At 38.9% G+C, this 26,169-nt stretch overlaps 1 protein-coding gene across 4 annotated transcripts in view; it reads left to right on the forward strand.

Moving 5' to 3' along the window:
• Window positions 1–26,169, forward strand: part of rptor (regulatory associated protein of MTOR, complex 1) — a 480,971-nt gene that overhangs the window by 152,436 nt on the left and 302,366 nt on the right. For all 4 annotated transcript variants that reach the window (XM_061880673.1, XM_061880675.1, XM_061880674.1 and 1 more), the window contains exon 7: window positions 15,026–15,201. In XM_061880673.1, the coding sequence (XP_061736657.1) occupies window positions 15,026–15,201 (176 nt within the window). The remainder of the gene's footprint in view (window positions 1–15,025; window positions 15,202–26,169) is intronic.

Raw genomic sequence — 26,169 nt, forward strand, 5'->3', positions numbered from 1 at the left:
TAAGCGCAGGAGTGACAAAATGTTTTAAATTAATTAGCTTTGACACTACTTCCACACTACTTTGACCCATTCACACACACATTCACACACTGATGGAGGGAGCTGCCATGCAAGGCGCTAACCAGCACCCATCAGGAGCAAGGGTGAAGTGTCTTGCTCAGGACACAACGGGCATGACGAGGTTGGTTACTAGGTGGGGATTGAACCAGGGACCCTCGGGTTGCGCACAGCCACTCTTCCACTGCGCCACGCCGTCCCTTATTAAATGTTCTTTTCATGATGGTATCCTTACATCACACTCAAATTTTTACTGCATGCCTTTGGTAAGTGCCAGAGCGAGAAGAGGTTTTAAAATAGTTAGTACATGCTTACTTTTACCAGATGCCTTTAGTAAGCGCAGGAGTGAGAAAATGTTTTAAATTAATTAGCGCCCCGGCGGCAATTCAAGGAAATACGGTAATTCTCAGCAGGGGGGACAATTAAAAAAGGAGCACCGTGCCGGAAATGGTCCCTGCGCCATACTTTGGACTCCCCTCTGTATACAACAAGTAACTCGAAGCTACTGCAGGTGCTTGCTATAACTTCCACCGGGACCACCATGGCAACAAGGCGTGGATATGATAGAGGACAATACAAAGTGTGCAGTTGTATCAGAAAACGTGTAACTTCGTTCACCGACACAAAGCTAAAGCTAATTGAAGAATAACAAAACGCCGCCGACCTCGTCACCAACAACAACATTCTACTCACAGTGATGTTAACTTCGTGCTTTTTCAGGCGGTTCTTGAAGCTCTTCATTTTCCAAGTGTTGGTTTGTGTCATCAATTTCCTTTAATCTATGAAAACATTCGCCGACTGTTCCCAAATAACTTACGAAGGACTGAAACCAAGTTTGTATATGTATAGTATATGTAACAGTTCCAGCATATAATATCTGCTTACTGTATCTTTTAACATGTTCTATTTACACTTCTGTTAAAAAGTAATAATCATTATTATTCTGTTGTTTGAATACTTTACCTTATTTTTGAATGATACCACAAATTTGGGTATCGATCCGATACCAAGTAATTACAGGATCATACATTGGTCATATTCAAAGTCCTCATGTGTCCAGGGACACATTTCCTGAGTTTATAAAGACAATATAAAAAATAAAAAAACTAAAGAAGATGTTGTGATAACAAAAAAAAAAGATGTAATCATAGTAGTATCGACTAGACATGCTACTTTACTTGGTATCATTACAGTGGATGTCAGGTGTAGATCCACCCAATGCGTTTGTTTACATTGTGACGCAGGTGAGCTACGGTGTGTAGTGAAGCATGTTTAGCTATTCCTCGTCCTGCAGTGATAATGATACTTGTTAGAAATGTACTTTATTTGTCGCCATGGAGACGAGTATTAGTGATTTAGAAGTGGCTAAAACACTGCAGACTCCAGATGGACTTTAGCCGCTGGCTAGCTAGCCGTGTTGTAAAGCCCCTCTTCCTGGCTGTACGCCTGTATTATTGTATCTATGTGAGTTTTACTAGAATCAGGTGTTTTAGTAAGGTTTACAAATACAAACCCCGTTTCCATATGAGTTAGGAAATTGTGTTAGAATAAAATATAAACGGAATACAATGATTTGCAAATCATTTCAACCCATATTCAGTTGAATGCACTACAAAGTCAAGATATTTGATGTTCAAACTCATAACTTTATTTATATTTTTACAAATAATAATTAACTTAGAATTTCTTGGTTGCAACACGTGCCAAAGTAGTTGGGAAAGGACATGTTCACCACTGTGTTACATCACCTTTTCTTTTAACAACACCCAATAAACGTTTGGGAACTGAGGAAACTAATTGTTGAAGCTTAGAAAGTGGAATTATTTCACATTCTTGTTTTATGTAGAGCTTCAGTCGTTCAACAGTCCGGGGTCTCCGCTGTCCAATTTTACACTTCATAATGAAACACACATTTTCCATGGGAGACAGGTCTGGACTGCAGGCGGGCCAGGAAAGTACCCGCACTCTTTTTTTCATGAAGCCACGCTGTTGTAACACATGCTGAGTGTGGCTTGGCATTGTCTTGCTGAAATAAGCATGAAAAAGACGGCGCTTGGATGGCCGCAAATGTTGTTCCAAAACCTTTACGTACCTTTCAGCATTAATGGTGCCTTCACAGATGTGTAAGTTACCCATGCCTTGGGCACTAATGCACCCCCATACCATCACAGATGCTGGCTTTTGAACTTTGAGTCGATAACAGTCTGAAGGCTTCGCTTCCCCTTTGGTCCGGATGACACGATGTCGAATATTTCCAAAAACAATTTGAAATGTGGACTCGTTTGACCACAGAACACTTTTCCACTTTGCATCAGTCCATCTTAGATGATCTTGGGCCCAGAGAAGCCGGCGGCGTTTCTGGATGTTGTTGATAAATGGCTTTCGCTTTGCATAGTAGAGCTTTGCTTTGCACTTACAAATGTAGCGACCAACTGTATTTAGTGACAGTGGTTTTGTGAAGTGTTCCTGAGCCTATGTGGTGATATCCTCTACACACTGATGTCGGTTTTTGATACAGTGCCGTCTGAGGGATCGAAGGTCACGGTCATTCGATGTTGGTTTCCGGCCATGCTGCTTACGTGGAGTGTTTTCTCCAGATTCTCTGAACCTTTTGATGATATTATGGACCGTAGATGTTGAAATCCCTAAATTTCTTGCAATTGCACTTTGAGAAACGTTGTTCTTAAACTGTTTGACTATTTGCTCACGCAGTTGTGGACAAAGGGGTGTACCTCACCCCACCCTTTCTTGTGATAGACTGAGCATTTTTTGGGAAGCTGTTTTTATACCCAATCATGGCACCCACCTGTTCCCAATTAGCCGGCACACCTGTGGGATGTTCCAAATAAGTGTTTGATGAGCATTCCTCAACTTTATCAGTATTTATTGCCACCTTTCCCAACTTCTTTGTCATGTTGTGCTGGCATCAATTTCTATTTGCAAAAAAAATGTAATATATTTATCAGTTTGAGCATCAATTATGTTGTCTTTGTAGCATATTCAACTGAATATGGGTTGAAAATGATTTGCAAGTCATTGTATTCCGTTTATATTTACATCTAATACGATTCCCCAACTTCTTTGGAAACGGGGATTGTACATAATACTATACCAAGGTCCAGCTGCTCTCGGCGTTACTCTTATTCGATTGCTATAGATTCAACTAATGACTTGTTGGAGTAGCAAAAAGCAGGTGGGAGAGTGGGCAGTATAAACATTAGACAGTCTGCACCGTGTGATGATTAACTTTCTGCTTTTGGGTGACTTGAACTAAAAACCATACTAAAAAGTTAATGTTTTTTGGTTGATGTCCACAAATACTGTGTTTTTTGTATGAATTCAAATACTTCAAAGAGTCTTTATCAATTGCATGTAAGACACGTAGTACAGGTCAAAAATATGGACACACCTTCTCATTTAATACGTTTTCTTTATTTTCATGACTATTTACATTGTAGATTGTCACTGAAGGCATCAAAACTATGAATGAACACAGGTGAAATAACTGAAAACATGTTTTATAGTCTAGTTTCTTCAAAATAGCCACCCTTTGCTCTGATTACTGCTTTGCACACTCTTGGCATTCCCTCCATGAGCTTCAAGAGGTAGTCACCTGAAATGGTTTTCACTTCACAGGTGTCATAGTTGTGATGCCTTCAGTGACAATTGACAATGTAAATAGTCATAAAAAGTGGCTCCTGAAGCCACTTTTTATTGAAGTATCACCTTTTGGGTTTATTGTTTGCCATGACAAAAACAATACCGCGCGGGAGTCCTAATACCGAAAATGCAGTATTTGTGGTCGATAACTTTTGGCGAAACAAAATTTAAGAAATTGTAACCGAAAATGCATTACTTCGAAATTGACTAATGATTAATAATTTGACCCGGCAAATGTAAACAAAACAAAAAAACGACGGAAAGCGATAATCGGTAAACAACAAAATAAAATTCACGTCCCGGGGACGCGCAGGCTTTTGGAATTTCGCGTTCTTTATGATTTTAATGCTTAAAAAGACGCAAAAACGCTGTCAACGCAAACACTGATATATTATGTATAATGTAAATATAAAAAAATGACAATCTATGTATATATGTATATATATGTCTGTTCATTTACACACATATATGTATATATATATATATATATATATATATATGTATATGTGTGTGTGTGTGTGTGTGTGTGTGTATATGGATATATACATATATGTATATATGTGTGTGCATATGTACGTATATGTACTGTATACATATACACGTATATATTTATACATTTATAGACATATATATACGTTTATGTGTATATATACGTATATATGTATACGTGTATATATATGTATATATGTATACGTGTATATATATGTATACGTGTATATTTACGTACAGGACTGTCTCAGAAAATTAGAATATTGTGATAAAGTCCTTTATTTTCTGTAATGCAACTAAAAACATGAAAATGTCATACATTCTGTATTCCTTACACATCAACTGAAATATTGCAAGCCTTTTATTATTTTAATATTGCTGATTATGGCATACAGCTTAAGAAAACTCCAAAGTCCTATCCCAAAAAATTAGAATATTGCCTCAGACCAAGTAAAAAAAAAGATTTATAACAGCAAAACAAAATCAAACATTTGAAAATGTCAATTAATGCACTCAGTACTTGGTTGGGAATCCTTTTGCACGGATTGCTGCATCAATGCGGCGTGGCATGGAGGCAATCGACCTGTGGCATTGCTGAGGTGTTATGGATGCCCAGGATGCTTCAATGCCTGCCTTTAGTTTAGTTTAGTGACTGAGAACGGATATGTTGACACCTCTATCCAAAAAGGTGGAATACCAGGCTTCTCTGGATGCCTGGAACACACCGGAGTTCTCAGTCAGATGGTCCGGGAGGCCAAAGCAAGCAAAGGCAACCTGACTGTTGTCTGGCTCGATCTGGCTAACGCCTACGGATCAATCCCTCACGCCCTCATTCACACTGCACTAGACCATTACCACATCCCTCTGCACATCAAGGGAATGATAACCAGCTACTTTGGGGGCATCCAGATACGTTTCAAAACAGCCAATTTCACAACTCAGTGGCAAAACCTGGAAAAGGGAATCGTAACTGGATGCACAATCTCCCCCATCCTCTTTATCATGGGCATGAACCTCCTCATAACAGCTGCTGGGAAAGAAGCCAGAGGACCAGCAATGGAATCAGGGATTCAACAACCCCAAATAAGAGGTTACATGGACGATCTCACCGTGACAACCACAACCCATGTGGAGGCGAGACGGGTGCTAACAGTTCTGGACCACATGGCAACATAATCCAGAATGAAGTTTAAGCCCAAAAAATCAAGGAGCATGGTGATCCGGAAAGGTAAATTGACAAACAGGTTCAAGCTGCAAGTGCAAGGAGAAGTGATTCCATCGATTGAGGAGAACCCTATAAAGTGCCTCGGAAAGTGGTTTGACAGCTCACTTACTGACAGGAACAACATCACCAGTACAGAGAAGCAGACAGTGTGGCTGAGGAAGATTGGAAAATCAGGACTCCCTGGTAAATTTAAAATATGGCTCTACCAACATTTTTTTTTTTTTTTTTCCGGCAATCTTCACATAAAACAAAGAACAACAACAAGAAACATGGACTGTTACCAAGACTCATGTGGCTGTTGACAGTGTATGACATCCCGATGACACGCGTGGAAGGAGTGGAAAGAAAGATCAACAAGAACCTCAGAAAATGGCTGGGAATCCCTCCAAGCTTCACATCAGTAGGCCTCTACATAAGATCAGGACAGCTCCAGCTTCCCTTGTCATCCGTGGTGGAGGAATTCAAGGTAGCAAAGTGCAGAGTCTTAATGACATACAGAGACACCCAGGACGAACAAGTCAGACACGCAGGCGTCACTACAAGATCAGGACGCAAGTGGGCAGCTGACACAACTGTTGCACAAGCTGAGAGCATATTGAGGCTATGTGACATCATGGGGATGCCATGCACAGGGAGACAGGGTCTTGGAACTTCCCATGTCCAACAATGGAGTAAGGCAGAACCCAGGGAAAGAAAAGCTATGGTCCAGGAGGAAGTACGAAACCTGGAAGAGGAAGGTCGGATATCAAGAGCAGTGGAACTAGCGTCCCAGGGAGCCTGGACCAAATGGGACCTCCCTAAGAGAAAGATCACATGGGTAGACCTGTGGAAGCTGGAACCATTCCGCATCTCTTTCTTGCTGAGATCAGTGTATGACACACTCCCGACTCCAACAAACTTGCACAGATGGGGCATGAGAGGGGATCCACTATGCAAGCTTTGCGGGCAGAAGGGCACCATGGCACACATTCTGTCAGGGTGTAAAACAGCACTCACCCAAGGGAGATACAGATGGCGTCATGACAAGGTGCTCATGACGCTGGCTAACACCCTGGAGCAGCAGAGATGCAAGAAAAAGCAACCACAACGGAAAACAAAATCCATCCAGTTTGTGAGGGAGGGAGAAAAGCCACCAACTACAGCAAAAGCAAGGAAGATCCTATTGCAAATGGCACGGTCTTGGGATATGAAGGTAGACCTGGGAGGAAGGCTGCAGTTCTCCCAGGTTGTACAAACAACCCTGAGACCTGATGTGGTGCTGTGGTCTGAAGAGGCAAAGAAGATAACTCTCATTGAACTCACAGTCCCATGGGAAGAAGGTTGCGACCAAGCCTTTGAAAGGAAAAGTGCTAAATACCAGGACCTTTTTAAATGACTGCAGGGGAAAAGGATGGCAGGCATGGCTGTTCCCGGTCGAGGTCGGCTGCAGAGGATTCCCTGCCCAGTCGGTATGGAGAATGCTCACAGCTTTGGGAATAACAGGGAAGGAGAGAAAGACAGCAGCTCGCAGGATGGGGGAGGCAGCGGAGAGAGCCTCTTGCTAGTTATGGAGCAGGAGAGATGAGATGAGCTGGAAGCCAGGAGGAGGAGATAGGCAGTGACTTGGCCACCACTGCCGGCCCACCAGCGGTAGCGTGTTACGGTTCAGGGTCGAAACACCCAATGACCGCTGGACACCGTCTGAAGATATCAAGTTCTCCTGGCCAAGGCTCCATTCACCTAAGGTGAATGAAGAAGAAAGCATCTCCGGATGTAATGCAATCATATACGTGTATATATACGTATATATGTACACGTGCATTAATACACTTGTATATATATATATTTATATATACGTATGTGTATATATACGTATATATATACGTGTTTGTATATATATTTATACATACATGCCTATATGTGTGTGTGTGTGTGTGTGTGTGTGTATATATATATATATATATATACCTTTGTGTGTGTGTATGTATATATATATACGCTAGTATGTGTATGTATATATATTATATATATATATATATATATAATATATATATATATATATATATATATATATATATATATATATATATATATATATATATATATAAATGAAACACAGCACTAAAATGGGAGGTGGAGAAGCTGGAGGAGAAGCATGCAACAGTTGAATGACAAGCAGCAGGACAACACCCATTGGGACAACATCAGTGTTGTCGCAATCATTAAAGTGGAGATAGCAGCAGTTAGATAACAGCTACTAGATAACACTGAAATTAACAATTTCAGGGAGGAGATGGTTTAATTGAGAAAACAGCTCAATACCAGATAACAATATATCACCAATTTGGGGAATATCTGTGTTTTGAATAACATGAAAGAAGAAATGGATCAGTTAACATAACAGAATGACATCATCATTGCAGCGTATATCTCAATCCTCGATCCTCTGCAAGAGCAGTTGACATCAGAAGAGAACCAGATAACATGGTCACTGCTTCAACGTGTGGTCCATTTTCTGCTATCAAAGAAAATTGATGTAGATATTAACACCATTGATGCATGCTTTTCACTAAATAGAAGAGGCAACAATACCAGGCCAGTCACCATCGGTAAATTCGCCAACAGGAAATCCAAAATGGCTTTGCTGACACGGGGGCGAAAAGCTGAAGGTCACAAATGTGTACATGCAGGAGCACCTCACTAAACACAATGCTGAATTCAAACATCCACATTCAACTACAAAAGTATAATTCTCTGAGGGATTACTGAATAAGAAGATCTGTACTCAGGTGCACATTCATCTACAAACCTTGTAGAGTTGGGAAATTGTGTTTGATGTAAATTTAAATTGGAATACAATGATTTGCAAATAATTTTCAACCCATATTCAGTTGAATATACTACAAAGACAACATATTTGATGTTCAAACTGATAAACATTTTTTTTGTGCAAATCATTAACTTTAGAATTTGATGCCAGCAACACGTGACAAGAAAGGATGGGGCGAGGTACACCCCTTTGTCTACAACTGCGTGAACAAATATTTAAACAGTTTAAGAACAACGTTTCTCAAAGTAAATTGCAAGAAATTTAGGGATTTCAACATCTGCTGTCCATAATATCATCAAAAAGTTCAAAGATTCTGGAGAAATAACTCCACGTAAGCAGCATGGCTGGAAACCAACATTGAATGACCGTGACATTCGATCCCTCAGACGGCACTGCACCAAAAACCGACATCAATCTCTAAAGGATATCACCACATGGCCTCAGGAACACTTCAGAAAACCACTGTCACTAAATACAGTTGGTCGCTACATCTGTAAGTGCAAGTTAAAGCTCTACTATGCAAAGTGAAAGCCATTTATCAACAACATCCAGAAACGCCGCCGGCTTCTCTGGGCTCGAGATCATCTAAGATGGACTGATGCAAAGTGGAAAAGTGTTCTGTGGTCTGACGAGCCCACATTTCAAATTGTTTTTGGAAATATTTGACATCGTGTCATCCGAACCAAAGGGGAAGCGAACATTCCAGACTGCTATCGACTCAAAGTTCAAAAGCCAGCATCTGTGATGGTATGGGGGTGCATTAGTGCCCAAGGCATGGGTAACTTACACATCTGTGAAGGCACCATTAATGCTGAATGGTCTATACAGGTTTTGGAGCAACATATGTTGTCATCCAAGCAACGTTATCATGGACACCCCTGCTTATTTCAGCAAGACAAGTGTTACAACAGCGTGGCTTCGTAAAAAAGAGTGCGGGTACTTTCCTGGCCCGCCTGCAGTCCAGACCTGTTTCCCATGGAAAATGTGTGGCGCATTATGAAGCGTAAAATACGACAGCGGAGACCCCGGACTGTTGAACGACTGAAGCTCTACATAAAACAAGAATGGGAAAGAATTCCACTTTCAAAGCTTCAACAATTAGTTTCCTCAGTTCCCAAACGTTTATTGAGTGTTGTTAAAAGAAAAGGTGATGTAACACAGTGGTGAACATGCCCTTTCCCAACTACTTTCGCACGTGTTCTAGCCATGAAATTCTAAGTTAATTATTATTTGCAAAAAAAAGGAAAAGTTAATGAGTTTGAACATCAAATATCTTGTTTTTGTAGTGCAGTCAACTGAATATGGGTTGAAAATGATTTGCAAATTATTGTATTCTGTTCATATTTACATCTAACACAATTTCCCAACTCATATGGAAACGTGGTTTGTACAATTATGGACATTCAGAGAGCAACACAAGATTGCTGAACAGGAATATATGGACCTGAAAATCTTCAGCAGCATAGATCACAATAGTCCTGAATTAGATACGGATATATTTACGGTTACAATTTTAGTCTTTCATACCAGAAATAATAGTTTTTATTATACAGACAATATAAAGGAAACATTAAGATGGACAACAAGCTGTCGATCATTCATTCAAACAGCAGAAGTTTTTATGCAAACTACTACAACGTGAAGCATTTTATGGAACATTTCTACAAAACATTCAGTGTTCATTATTTTATAAACATGAATGTGTGCTAAAAAAGGATTGGATTTTGACCTGAAAGGATATGAACTAAATTAACAGAACCAACAAGAAGAGAGGGGGGAGTACCTCTCTACATGATTAGGAACTTCAATCAATTTCAATCAATTCAATTTATTTTTATTGTCAATTCACTTTATTGTGATTGTCAGAACAAAATTAAGTCAAGAGCATCAATACTGCAACTTAGAAATATGTCATTAGCTATTGATAATATCTTAGAATGTCTAACCATTGAGATATGTCATGTAAAAAAACTAGAACATAGTAATTATCTGCTTCTAGAGACCACCTGAGTCAAACATTGATACATTTGAGAACTGGATTAAGGCAACTTTTACTGAAATCAGTAAAAAAAAAAACTTCAACATTTACCTCTTGAACCCTAACAAACAAAAAGTCAATAGATGACCTTATAGCCTGAATTTATATCCTAAAATCACAAGACCAAGCAAAATCTCAGGACACAGCGCCACACTTAGTGATAATATTTTTACGAAGGATTTTCTTAACAATACCACAAGTGGTCTGCTTATAGCTGACACCAGTGATCATCTGCCACTTGTCATAGTCTATTACTACACAAGAAGAGGATCATTGATGATAAAAACACATTACGAAGAATATGCCCAAAACAAAGTATGACAGCTTTCAAGAATCATCTCAGAGATCAAAGTTGGGACAACATATACAGTGAAAATAATGTAGATCATGCATATTTTTCCTTATACTTTCATGATGCTTCAAGGGACTTAGTCAGAAGCAAAATAAAAACAATCAACCATGGGTGACACAATGACTGAAAAAGGCTTTCAACAAGAAGAATACATTATATAGACATTAACATTTATAACACACAGATCTACAGAAGCAGAAAACGTAGAAGAACACATACTACGAACACTTAAGAAATAATATTACTGTCAACTATAGGACCAGAACAACATGGGGCATTCTAAATAGCAATAATAAAAATGGTGCTAAGGTGGTTTATCCTAAATACTTCTAAGACGGAAATGTAAAAAAGGACAATATGAACAAAGTAGTTGAAAGCTTCAACAAGTACTTTGCGAACATTGTATCAAATCTGGAGGAAAAGATTCCAGATCCCAAGTCGGTTGAGGACTTTAATGACACTATAAACAGAAATTCCAACTTGATGTTCCTCAAAGATGTTACGAATAAGAAAATAATTAATATTTTGAAACAATGTATATTTAAGACCTCAATTGATTGTAACGGAATCGATACGGAAATGATAAACAAAGATATTGAATAGATTTTCGAACCTTAAACATATATCAGCAACCTATCATTGCAAAGAGGCAGTTTCCCAGACGAAATTAAAACAGCAAAAGTCATACCAAGTTAGAAGACTGCAGACCAACACCAGTTTATAAACCACAGACCTGTTTCTCTACTTACACAATGTTTCTAAAATTCCCGCAAAACTGTTTAACAACCGATTGTGTATGTTTCTGTCAGGTTTAAACATCGATGACTGTTATTAAAACAGACAAGAAGTAAAGAATCAAACAGAGACAGAATTCAATTTGGCTCAGTGAGGAGAAATGTGTTCATCTGTACCCTTGGAGAGTGTCGTTACGCTCTAATAAAAAAAGGTTCACATCTCCTCCTTTATTTGGATATATCTGTTTACATAACAACAGCTGTTTCTAAAGGAGTGAGGGGTATGTAAACAGCCATTGTTTTGGTCGCATTAAAACAAAGAAAAAGATACTCGGGCTTAGACTGGTCCTGGATCGAGCTTGGGCAGGTCTTGGATGACAATAGATAACCCCTATCGTACAAAATGGAATTTTACAAGCCTTTGACTTGGTACAACAAAGGCAGCTTTCTGTCTGTTCACTAGGAACTCAGAAAACGGAACGTTTTTAAATAATTTACATGCAATTTTTGTGACAGTTTCATTATTCTTTATGAATTTGTCCAGGCAACCGATACAGATAAATAGCCAACATTTCAACATAAATGGCAGTAATCAAAATAATGGAAAAGATCACGGAATAGATAGCAACACATGTTTACACACTTTTCTTTGGCACAAAAATACAGTACATAAGTAGAATATACTCATACTGTATAAAGTCACATGAATACAAGTACTAATTGATGGTAATGCCAATCAATAACAAATAAATAACTACCCAAATAATTAAAATAACAATAATAATGTAAACACTCTGGAATTGTTAGAAACCCTCATTCTTGTACATATTGAAAATTATGTTCTTGTATTGTTTTTTTTTTTTAAACAATTAGAGTTTGACATTCTTTTAAGTCCGCATTTAAAGTGACTTATAATCATTACACCCTGGGGAAAAATGGTTAAATTTAATTAATACGGCATTAAGTGAACCTAAAGCTCTAACTGGGTATTTAATGTATTAAGCTGCATAGAATTCTGACTAAAAGTGTGTGTACAAAAATAATAAACATTCAGTGTGTTGTTTTTACATTAATCACAACTGTCAGGTTCAAACACTAATGACATCTATTAAACAAGACATGAAGTAAGGAATTAGTCAGAGACAGAATTAAATTAGGCTCAATTGAGTTGAGACGTCTGAGCTGTACTCTAGGACAGTCTCCAGCACGCCCCAACGAAAGATTGTACGCCTCATCTTTTATTTGGACTTTCCCTGATTACATGGCAACAGCTGTTTCTAAGGGTTGGGGGTCGTAAACAGCCATCGCCTTTGATTAAAACAGTTCAAATAAAGGTCGTAAAACAGTTCACAGAAAAGGTCCTTGTAGGGGAGTCAGGTCCTGCTTCCTCTTTGTTTTGTAGTTCTCGGGTCAAGACAAAATATATTTTTTTATTTTTTTTGTCCTGTCCAGCTTCTCAGGCAAATCATATATTGGATGTAGATGCCCATATCGGCTGTTCAGATGTACTTTACAAAAGAGAAGTGTAGGATACTTTTCTTGTTGCCTTATTTGAATTTGACTTCATTAAATGTATTTATATTATCAATTGGTGTAGCCGAGCTGGAGGAGGAGGGGATAGAAAGAGAAAAAAAAAGGAAGACAGAGGGGGAAATTGTGGGGATAAGGGGGGGATTAGACAGAGACAAAAACCGCAAACACAACAACAACAATAGGACAACACCAGCCCATACGATATGTACAAATGATGGTAAAAGTGATAGCAAATAAGCAGTTAGCGAAATAAATAATAATATAAAAATAACAATGAGCATTTTTACGCTACAACTGGAGCAATACAAATACCAATAGAAAAGGCGCTATTGATCATGAACAATACCAATAATGTACCTCTATTATCAACAATAGAGTTGTTCAAATGCAACAATATATATACATAATGATAACTACAGATAAAAAAAAAGGAATACCGAAAGATGGAGGGGAGGAGAGAGAGGCAACCTATATTAATCTTGTAGATTGTTATAGTAAAAATGGGTATAGCTTTGTCAGTGTGCCTTGTGTTACCCAGTTTCCCCCATGAAAGAAACAGAACACCATCATGTTGCTTCCCATCCTACACAGTGGAGTTTTACAAGCCTTCTTCTTGGTAGGTTCAAAGATCGCTTTTGTCTTCTCGCCGGGAACTCATTGAAACACAAAGTTTTGTGATAACTTACCGTATTTCCGGCGCTAATTAATTTAAAACCTCTTCTCACTCCGGCGTTTACGAAAGGCATGCAGTAAAAACAAGCATGCGCTAATTATTTTAAAACCTCTTCTCACTCCGGCGCTTACCAAAGGCATGTGGTAAATTTAGGCCTGCGCTTATAAATTTGAGTGTGATGTAAGGATACCATAATGAAAAGCACATTTAATAAAAAAAAACAACCTTATTATGGTCTTACCTTTATTTATAAATTAAGTCCATGCACAGCTCCTTCTGATCAAAAGCATCGGTAACTTGATTATAGAAGTCTTCCTTATCTTTCTTCAGTTTTAAAAGTCTCTCTGTCTTAATGGAGATCTTCCTTTATTACCTCCTGCTTCAATTGAAAGTCGTGCGGAACCCGATGGTCTCTGGTTCAATCCCCACCTAGTACCAACCTCATCACGTCCGTTGTGTCCTTGAGCAAGACACTTCACCCTTGCTCCTGATGGATGCTGGTTAGCGCCTTGCACGGCAGCTCCCTCCATCTGTGTGTGTGTGAATGGGTAAAATGTGGAAGTAGTGTCAAAGCGCTTTGAGTACCTTGAAGGTAGAAAAGCGCTATACAAGTACAACCCATTTATTTATTATTTATTTATTTTAGATATGTAATCCTCCATGTTAAAAGCGCAAGCGAGAGGAAAAAAATAAACGATCGCTGCTCACTCTTGCTGCTTGTTGTCACTTCTTCTGCAGCCGAGTAGTGGCAAGAAGGATCACTAGCGCCCTCTACCACCATAATGACTCATATTTGACACACGCAGCTACGGTATATTAATAAAACATAGCTGCGTACTGTTCTTTTTAGCATATTCAATAGCTTGGACCTTAAATCCTACTGAATAGCTCTTCATCTTCTTCCCTTTATGCTATTTCAAATTGAAATCAGCCTCCTCCATTTTGAAAATGATGACAGGTGAAGTGTCACTCGTGACGTGACGAGTTTGACCCGGTGGAAATTCTAGACATGCGCTAATAAAAATAATATTTTGCGAAACGAGTTTGACCCGGCGTTAATCCTGAGCCGGCGGTAATGCTAAGCATGCGCTAATTATTTTGCGAAACGAGTTTGACCCGGCAGTAATTCTAGTCAGGCGCATACTATATACCCGGCGGCAATTCAAGGAAATACGGTAGGTACAATTATTCTAACTCCAACTTTGCACGCAGAACACCACACGCAACATTTCGGCCCTGTTTAGTGTGTACGCAAGTGTTCTAGATGCAAGCGCGGTTGTCCCTGTTCCGTCTGTGATCCATCTCCCAAGGCACACACTTCAATAATCAGCCTGGTAAACAAGATGGAGTCAACTTGCACAACTTATTCACACCGAGAAGTCCAATATGCCAACTTGCACGACGGATTAGCGAGGGCCAAATAAATAAAAGTCTGCCCCCGTTGTGTCTTTGTAGGTGGCCGCCATCAACCCCAGCCATCCACTTGCACAGATGTCGCTGCCACCTTCCATGAAGAACTGCATCCAGCTCGCTGCCTGTGAGGCCAGCGAGTTGCTCCCGATGAACCCTGACCTCCCTGCTGACCTCTTCACCTCCTGCCTCACCACACCCATCAAGATTGCCCTGCGGTGGTAAGGCTTGTTCGCATGCTTGGTTACTCTATGAATTTAAACACTCTATATTGACCCGATGGCGAGTCGAGGCATGCTTTACACCAACGTGGTGCCCGTAAGGACCAGATGAGTCGCCTGCTGGCCTGTTCTAAAAATAGCTCAAATAGCAGCACTTACCAGTGAGCTGCCTCTATTTTTTTATATTTTATTTATTTACCAGCAAGCTGGTCTCGCTTTGCTCGACATTTTTAATTCTAAGAGAGAAAAAACTCAAATAGAATTTGAAAATCCAAGAAAATATTTTAAAGACTTGGTCGTTCATTTATTTTTTTTACTTTGCTTTTTATAACTTTCAGAAAGAACATTTTAGAGAAAAAATACAAGCTTAAAAATGATTTTAGGATTTTTAAACACATGTACCTTTTTACCTTTTAAATTCCTTTCTCTTCTTTCCTGACAATTTAAATCAATGTTCAAGTAAATTAATTTTTTTAATTTTAAAGAATAAATCAAATTTAATTTAATTCTTCATTTTAGCTTCTGCTTTTTCGACGAAGAATATTTGTGAAATATTTCTTCAAACTTAATATGATTAAAATTCAGAAAAAATATTCCGGCAAATAAATAAAATCTTTAGTATCAAATTTAAACCTTATTTCAAAGTTTTGAATTTCTTTTAAAATTTTTGTTCTGGAAAATCTAGAAGAAATAATGATTTGTTTTTGTTAGAAATATAGCTTGGTCTAATTTGTTTTTCATTATAACAAAATGCAGATTGGATTTGAACCTATTTGAAATATGTCTTCAAAATTCTAAAATTAATCTTAATCAGGAAAAATTACTAATGATGTTCCATAAATTATTTTTTTTATTTTTTCAAAAAGATTCAAATTAGCTAGTTTTTCTCTTCTTTTTTTTTTGGTTGAAATTTGAATTTTAAAGGGTTGAAATTAAAGATAAACTGTTTCAAAATTTTATTTTAATTTTTTTCCTGTTTTTTCCTCTTTTAAACCGTTCAATTAAGTGTTTTTTCTTCATTTATTCTATATTAAAAAAATGTACGTTGGAATGACAGACAGAAATACCCATTTTTTAAATGATATACTGTGTGTATATATATATATATATATACGTATATATAGATTTATTTATTAAAGGTAAATTGAGCAAATTGTGGCATCCCGGAAGAGTTAGTGCTGCAAGGGTTCCGGGTATTTGCTCTATCGTGTTTATGTTGTGTCACGGTGCGGATGTTCTCCCGAAATGTGTTTGTCATTCTTGTTTGGTATGGGTTCACAGTGTGGCGCATATTTGATATACAGTGTTAAAGTTGTTTATACGGCCACACTCAGTGTGACCTGTATGGCTGTTGACCAAGTATGCGTTGCATTCACTTGTTTCTGTGAAAAGCCGTAGATATTATGTGATTGGGCCGGCATGCAAAGGCAGTGCCTTTAAGGTTTATTGGCGCTCTGTACTTCTCCCTACGTCCGTGTACCACTCTGTACAGCGGCCTTTTAAAAAGATATTACATTTCAAAGCATTTATCGGGCGATGATATCGGCAGTCCGATATTATCGGACATCTCCATTGACAACATATGAACGTCACACCCACTCACCATCGACATATTTTACAATCAAGTCAAACGCAACAAAAATGCAACAAACAGAGCAAAATATGAACGCAAAGGGTAACAAATAAACTCACCTACAATCTTATATATCACTAAGCTTTAGAACTTTTTTGTAAAAATATCTTTCCGCGTCTCTCCCAGACGCCAGCATTTCAGGCTGGCCACTCTGGAAACACTCTGTGGAAACGCTCCCCACCCACACTGCTTGGTGCCTCGTCTGACCTGCTGTGACTTAGATGACCATAGTAACTAATGAGATGACCATAGTAACTAATGAGATGACCATAGTAACTAATGAGATGACCATAGAAACTTATGAGATGACCATAGTAACTCATGAGATGACCATAGTAACTAATGAGATGACCATAGTAACTAATTAGATGACCACAGTAACTAATGAGATGACCATAGAAACTAATTAGATGACCACAGTAACTAATTAGATGACCATAGAAACTAATTAGATGACCATAGTAACTAATGAGATAACCATAGTAACTAATTAGATGACCACAGTAACTAATTAGATGACCATAGAAACTAATTAGATGACCATAGTAACTAATGAGATGACCATAGTAACTAATGAGATGACCATAATACTAATGAGATGACCATAGTAACTAATGAGATGACCATAGTAACTCATGAGATGACCATAGTAACTAATGAGATGACCATAGTAACTAATTAGATGACCATAGTAACTAATGAGATGACCATAGAAACTAATTAGATGACCACAGTAACTAATTAGATGCCCATAGAAACTAATTAGATGACCATAGTAATTAATGAGATGACCATAGTAACTAATTAGATGACCACAGTAACTAATTAGATGACCATAGAAACTAATTAGATTACCATAGTAACTAATGAGATGACCATAGTAACTAATGAGATGACCACAGTAACTAAATAGATGACCACAGTAACTAAATAGATGACCATATTAATTAAATAGATGACCATAGTAATTAATGAGATGGCCATAGTAACTAATTAGATGACCATAGTAACTAATTAGATGACCATAGTAACTAATTACATTACCATAGTAACTAATGAGATGACCATAGTAACTACTTAAATGACCGTAGTATCTAATTAGATGACCATAGTAACTAATTAGATCACCATAGTAACTAATGAGATGACCATAGTAACTAATTAGATGACCATAGAAACTAATTAGATGACCACAGTAACTAATTAGATGACCATAGAAACTAATTAGATGACCATAGTAACTAATGAGATGACCATAGTAACTAATCAGATGGCCATAGTAACTAATTAGATGACCATAGAAACTAATTAGATGACCATAGTAACTAATTAGATGACCATATTAACTAATTAGTTTACCATAGTAACTAATTAGATGACCATAGTAACCAATTAGATGACCATAGTAACCAATTAGATGACCATAGTAACTAATTACATTACCCATCCATCCATTTTCTACCGCTTATTCCCTTTCGGGGTCGCGGGGGGCGCTGGCGCCTATCTCAGCTACAATCGGGCGGAAGGCAGGGTACACCCCGGACAAGTCGCCACCTCATCGCAGGGCCAACACAGATAGACAGACAACATTCACACTCACATTCACACACTAGGGCCAATTTAGTGTTGCCAATCAACCTATCCCCAGGTGCATGTCTTTGGAGGTGGGAGGAAGCCGGAGTACCCGGAGGGAACCCACGCATTCACGGGGAGAACATGCAAACTCCACACAGAAAGATCCCGAGCCTGGATTTGAACCCAGGATTGCAGGAACTTCGTATTGTGAGGCAGACGCACTAACCCCTCTGCCACCGTGAAGCCTAATTACATTACCATAGTAACTAATTAGATTACCATTGTAACTAATGAGATGACCATAGTAACTAATTAGATGACCTTAGTAACTAATTTAATTACCGTAGTAACTAATTATATTACCATTGTAACTAATGAGATGACCATAGTAACTAATTAGATGACCATAGTAACTAATTTAATTACCATAGTAACTAATTAGATGACCATAGTAACTAATGAGATGACCATTGTAACCAATTAGATGACCATAGTAACTAATTACATTACCATAGTAACTAATTACATTACCATTGTAACTAATGAGATGACCATAGTAACTATTTAGATGACCATAGTAACTAATTTAATTACCATAGTAACTAATTAGATGACCATAGTAACTAATGAGATGACCATAGTAACTAATTAGATGACCATAGTAACTAATGAGATGACCATAGTAACTAATTAGATGACCATAGTAACTAATTTGTTTACCATAGTAACTAATTAGATGACCATAGTAACTAATTACATTACCATAGTAACTAATTACATTACCATTGTAACTAATGAGATGACCATAGTAACTAATTAGATGACCATAGTAACTAATTTAATTACCATAGTAACTAATTAGATGACCATAGTAACTATTACATCATGCAAAAGCGCAGATTCCAACCATTGAAATACTTTATAGTTCAAGACTTACGGTCATTAGAAAACATGACTGCACATCATAATGGCAGCTACACTTTCCATCTTAGAGATCTAAAAAAAGTATTTGGGAATGTCCGGCGGGCCAGATTGAAAAGCTTAATGAGCCGCATGCGGCCCCCGAGCCTTATTTTGCCCAAGTTTGCACTAGGCACCATTTAGTGTTGCCAATCAACCTATCCCCATGTGCATGTCTTTGGAGGTGGGAGGAAGCCGGAGTACCCGGAGGGAACCCACGCAGTCACGGGGAGAACATGCAAAGGTCCGGGTATCGAACCCAGGACCTTTGTATTGTGAGGCACATGCACTAACCCCTTGTCCAACCCAAGTTGAATCCAATACTCGGAATATTTAAATGAAGTGAAAGCTGACGATGCCACTAGGGATACAATGGCCTCCAAATAGTTTTGTGTTAAGGCCGCATCAATATAAAAAATACACAGTTCATTTTATATTATTACACTTGTAAATTGCATTAAAATAGTGACATGATGACAGAAATCATAACCACCACACAAATGTAAAAAGATGCAAAGCAAAAGTAAATAAAATCCATTCATCCATCTTATTCCGCTTATCCGAGTTTGGGTCGCGGGGGCTGCAGCCTAAGCAGGGAACCCAGACTTTCCTCTCCCCAGCCACTTTGTCCAGCTCTTCCCGGGGGATCCCGAGGCGTTCCCAGGCCACCCGGGAGACATAGTCTTCCCAACTTGTCCTGGGTCTTCCCCGTGGCCTCCTGCCGTTCGGACGTACCCTAAACACTTCCCTCGGGAGGCGTTCGGGTGGCATCCTGAGCAGATGGAGGAGCAGCGGCTTTAGTCTGAGTTCCTCCCGGATGGCAGACCTTCTCACCCTATCTCTAAGGCAGTGTTTTTCAACCACTGTGCTGCAGCACACTAGTGAGATACAGTCTGGTGTGCCGTGGGAGATTGTCATTTTACCTATTTGGGTTAAAAATATTTTTTGCAAACCAATAATTATAGTCTGCAAATGATGTGTTGTTGTTGAGTGTCTGCTATCTAGAGCTCGGCAGAGTAACCGTGTAATACTCTTCCATATCAGTAGGTGGCAGCCGGTAGCTAATTGCTTTGTAGATGTTGGAAACAGCGGGAGGCAGCGTACAGGTAAAAAGGTGTCTAATGCTTAAAGCAAAAATAAACAAAAGGTGAGTGCCTCTAAGAAAAGGCATTGAAGTGTAGGGAAGGCTGTGCAAAACAAAACTAAAACTGAACTGGCTGCAAAGTAAACAAAAGCAGAATGCTGGACGACAGCAAAGACTTACTGTGGAGCAAAGACAGCGTCCACAAAGTACATCCGAACATGGCATGACAATCAACAATGTCCACACTAAGAAAGATAAAAACAACAGAAATATTCTTGATTGCTAAAACAAAGTAGATGCGGGAAATATCGCTCCAAGGAAGACATGGATCTGCTACAGGAAAATACCAAACAAAGAGAGAAAGCCACCAAAATAGGAGCGCAGGACAAGAACTAAAAACACTATACACAGTAAAAAATTAAAAAACTCCAAATAAGTCACGCCGTGATGTGACAGGTGGTGACAGTACACCTACTTTGAGACAAGAGCTATAGTGATGCATGCTTAGTTATGCTTTAAAGTCATATCCAACAATTGCGACAACGACTTTTTACTGTCAACGGAGATTCGTTTTTTTTATGATGTCTGCTGGTGGTGTGCCTCCGGATTTTTTCAACGCAAAAAATGTGCCTTGGCTCAAAAAAGGTTGAAAATCACTGCCCTAAGTTAGAGGGTGAGAGAACGTAGATCGACCGGTAAATTGAGAGCTTTGCCTTCCGGCTCAGCTCCTTCTTCACCACAATGGATCGATACAGCGTCCGCATTACTGAAGACGCCGCACCGATCTCACCATCCACTCTTCCCTGAACAAGACTCCGAGGTACTTGAACTCCTCCACTTAGTATAGAGTGGGGCAAAAAAGTATTTAGTCAGCCAGCGATTGTGCAAGTTCTCCCACTTAAAATGATGACAGAGGTCGGTAATTTTCATCATAGGTACACTTCAACTGTGAGAGACAGAATGTGAAAAAAAACAAACAAGGAATTCACATGGTAGGAATTTTAAATAATTTATTTGTAAATTATGGTGGAAAATAAGTATTTGGTCAATAACAAAAAATAAACTCCATTCTTTGTAATACAACCTTTGTTGGCAATACCAGAGGTCAAACGATTACTATAGGTCTTTACCAGGTTTGCACACACAGTAGCTGGTATTTTGGCCCATTCCTCGATGCAGATCTTCTGGAGAGCAGTGATGTTTTGGGGCTGTCGCCGAGCAACACGGACTTTCAACTCCCTCCACAGATTTTCTTTGGGGTTTAGGTCTGGAGACTGGCTAGGCCACTCCAGGACTTTCAAATGCTTCTTATGGAGCCACTCCTTCGTTGCCCGGGCGATGTGTTTGGGATCATTGTCATGCTGGAAGACCCAGCCACGTTTCATCTTCAAAGCTCTCACTGATGGAAGGAGGTTTTGGCTCAAAATCTCACGATACATGGCCCCATTCATTCTTTCCTTAACACCGATCAGCGTTCTATTTTGGTTTTATCTGACCTCATGACATTCTCCCAATCCTCTGCTGTATCATCCATGTATCCATTTTGGTATAAACTCAACTCGTCGTGTTTGGAGGAAGAAGAATAATGAGTTGCATCCCAAGAACACCAAACCTACTGTGAAGCATGGGGGTGGAAACATCATGCTTTGGGGCTGTTTTTCTGCTAAAGGGACAGGACGATTGGTCCGTGTTAAGGAAAGAATGAATGGGGCCATGTTTGAGTTTGAGTTTATTTGGAACATGCAAGCATACAACATGATACATCACAATTTCCAGTTTCTCTTTTCAACATGTTCAAAAAGGAGTAAGAAGAAGCAGAGCTTATTCAATCCTAACCCTTTTCTTTACATAACAGTTGCTAAAACTTTTGTTCACTTCCTGTTATCAATGTATTCACAATGTATACTCCATAAAAAATAAGTAATCACAATACAAATACATAAATAAATAAATAATTGGTGAAGTAAGTTTTATTCCATACGATGAGATAAGTCAGATTATTTTGAGAATGAATGGGTGAGTAAAATCAGAATGTTTATCATGGTTCTTCATTTTTGTACTTTGTAAACACTTCCAGTTTGAATAGTTTCCTGAAGTGGATCATATTAGTACATTGTTTGATTGCTTTGCTTAATCCATTCCATAATTTAATTCCACATACTGATATACTGAAGGTCTTAATTGTTGTACGTGCATACAAATGTTTTAAATTACTTTTTTTTTTTTTGTATCGTGAGATTTTGGGCCAAAACCTCCTTCCATCAGTGAGAGCTTTGAATGGTTGACCAAATACTTATTTTCCACCATAATTTACAAATAAATTCTTTAAAATTCCTACAATGTGAATTCCTGGATTTTTTTCCACATTCTGTCTCTCATAGTTGAAGTGTACCTATGATGAAAATTACAGACCTCTGTCATCATTTTAAGTGGGAGAACTTGCACAATCAGTGGCTGACTAAATACTTTTTTGCCCCACTGTATAAGCAAAAATAATAATAATAATTAAATAATATAATGATAAATATAATGGTAGATAATAAATAACTTAGACATCAGATGAAACAGCAAACATAAGACCTAATGCAAAGTAACACACTGATCTATAGGGTACACTGCACTAAAAGGTAAGTTACAATTTGTCACGGCCTTCACATGACTCACATAAACCGGCCCTTGGTGTTGGAAGCGCACCTGAACGCACCACCCAGCATGGGAGACGCCGTGAAGCGCTGGGTGACTCCACCACACGCTGAGAGGGGTTAAACGTTGGCACTACCCTAATCAGAGGCTGTCCCAAGACACACACTAGACAAAGTATGGTATGGGAGGCTGGCACCCGCACACAGCGGGAGGAGGGCAGGAGCCAGAAATGACTCTCTCTCTCTCTCTCTGTCTCTCCCTCTCTCTCTCTCTCTCCCGACCCCGTGTTCAATGGAGAAGTCTGATCTACAAAATGTGCAGGCAGCATACTCCTTCCCCATTTAGCTGTCCTGGATAAACTGAAATAATTTTTTTCCAATCATTTTGGAACCTGCAAGCGTACTTCTTCTTCAGTGAATTCAGTGAATTATATTTACATTGCGCTTTTCTCTAGTGACTCAAAGCACTTTACATAGTGAATGTCAGGGTTATTTCGTGACGAACCCCAAGATGCAGAGAAGGAGGGAGGCATTTTGCAGGAAAACATAGTTTAATTTAAAATAGTATAACTAGTACAAACAAAGGGTACAAACAAAAAGCACGCACTTGGGCGGATATATCAAACTAAGGGCTATGAACAAACAAATCGGAAGCAGGGAACAAAAAACAGTAAGCTACAAACATCTACCAAATATATCTTACCGCTACGCTGCAATCACACGACCAGTAGGAATGACAAGTAGAAAATGACATTTGACGCGACAATAATCCAGCCCTGACTGGAGGAGAAAACAGGTCTTAAATAGTGGCTGGCTGATTGATCCCAGGTGTGGCCAGGTGCCAATCAGCCACAGGTGAGGGAGACGAACAAGAAACAGAACCAAAATAAGAGTGCTGACAGGAACCAAAGACAAATGCAGAGGAAAAACGAAGACCTAGACCAAAACTGTCAGGGACAAGCCTGACAGTGAAACCCAATATCTAAGTTACATTTAAACCAGTGTGGGTGGCACCGGGGACAGGTGGGTAAAGTGTCTTGCCCAAGGACACAACGGCAGTGACTAGTTTGGCAGAAGTGGGGATCGAACCTGGAACCCTCATGTTACTAGCATGGCGACTCTACCAACCGCGCTATACCGCCCCAACGTCGCCATGTCTCTTCTTATATATAAGAAATATTTGAAAATATATTACCCCCCCAAGGTTGGCAAGTATGCCGTATTGTCACTTTAGTAGGTAGACATATTCACGTTGCACTTTACTGTTGTGTTTTCTTTTCTTTTTGTCTACGCATGGGAGAGTGCGAAACAAAATTTCGATTCCTTTGTATGTCTTTACATGTAAAGAAATTGAAAAATAAAGCTGACATTCAGGGTATGTTGGCTCCGGAAATGTTTGTAACATGTTTTATTCTGTCCCAGGTGTCACGAGTGGTATTTACCAATGCAGTGTTTTTCCCCCAGAAAATGTGTTAGTTAAGGTGGTGAACAGGGTGGGTTAAGGTGGTGAACAGGTTGGGTGGGTGTAAGGATCAGTGTATTGATAGACTACAGACTGTGGTGAAGTAGGCCGGCTTCGTCGCGTGAAGAAGCCTACAATTTTTGCTTGTGTTTTCCGCTCCATTTGCTGAATCTCTATATTTTTTCCCGTAAAATAAAAATAAAACATTCCTAGTTACCTGAGATACTAAAATAAGGACTTACAAAGTCAAATGAATGACTTACTGTAAGTAAGCAATAAGCGTTTAAGACAGTGGTTCTTAACCAGGGTTCGGTGGGTCGGCCTTAGGGGTTCGGCGGAGGTCAAAACACACCCGACTCATCGTGTAAATACAAACTTCTCCCTATCCCTAGGGGCGGTTTAGCTCGGTTGGTAGAGTGCCCGTGCCAGCAACTTGAGGGTTGCAGGTTCGATTCCCGCTTCCGCCATCCTAGTCACTGCCGTTGTGTCCTTGGGCAAGACACTTTACCCACCTGCTTCCAGTGCCACCCACACTGGTTTAAATGTAACTTAGATATTGGGTTTCACTATGTAAAGCGCTTTGAGTCACTAGAGAAAAAGCGCTATATAGATATAATTCACTTCACTTCACTTGACTTGACTTGACTTGTGAGGTCCAGAAAATACGGTAACTACAAAATTTCCTGACAATAAAGTCATGCTACATTCGTGTTAAACAAATGCCTTGTAGGTAGTCTAAAAAAAGGTGCTTTGAAATAACTTTAAAGAAGCCTTATCTTATAAACTTAATATTTTAGTTGTTTACTATTCACTGTAATTTTTGCTTACTAAAATTTGATGTAATTTCATGGACTAAAACTAAATCATTATAAATGACTCAAATTTGACTGAAACTAAAATACATATTTTCCAGAAGACTATAACAAAAAATTAATTAAAGACTGCTGTCAAATTTATTACTTATGCAGGTAAACTGTTTGAGTGGCTAATATACAGTGGGGCAAAAAAGTATTTAGTCAGCCAGCGATTGTGCAAGTTCTCCCACTTAAAATGATGACGGATCTCTGTAATTTTCATCATAGGTACACTTCAACTGTGAGAGACAGAATGTGAAAAAAAAATCCAAGAATTTACATTGTAGGAATTTTAAATAATTTCTTTGTAAATTATGGTGGAAAATAAGTATTTGGTCAACTATTCAAAGCTCTCACTGATGGAAGGAGGTTTTGGCTCAAAATCTCACGATACATGGCCCCATTCATTCTTTCCTTAACACGGATCAATCGTCCTGTCCCCTTAGCAGAAAAACAGCCCCAAAGCATGATGTTTCCACCCCCATGCTTCACAGTAGGTGTGGTGTTCTTGGGATGCAACTCAGTATTCTTCTTCCTCCAAACACAAGTTGAGTTTATACCAAAATGGATACATGGATGATACAGCAGAGGATTGGGAGAATGTCATGTGGTCAGATGAAACCGAAATATAACTTTTTGGTGTAAACTCAACTCGTCGTGTTTGGAGGAAGAAGAATACTGAGTTGCATTCCAAGAACACCACACCTACTGTGAAGCATGGGGGTGGAAATATCATGATTTGGGGCTGTTTTTCTGGT

The sequence above is a fragment of the Nerophis ophidion genome, linkage group LG20 (genome assembly GCF_033978795.1).
Source record: "Nerophis ophidion isolate RoL-2023_Sa linkage group LG20, RoL_Noph_v1.0, whole genome shotgun sequence".
Taxonomy (NCBI): Eukaryota; Metazoa; Chordata; class Actinopteri; order Syngnathiformes; family Syngnathidae; genus Nerophis; species Nerophis ophidion.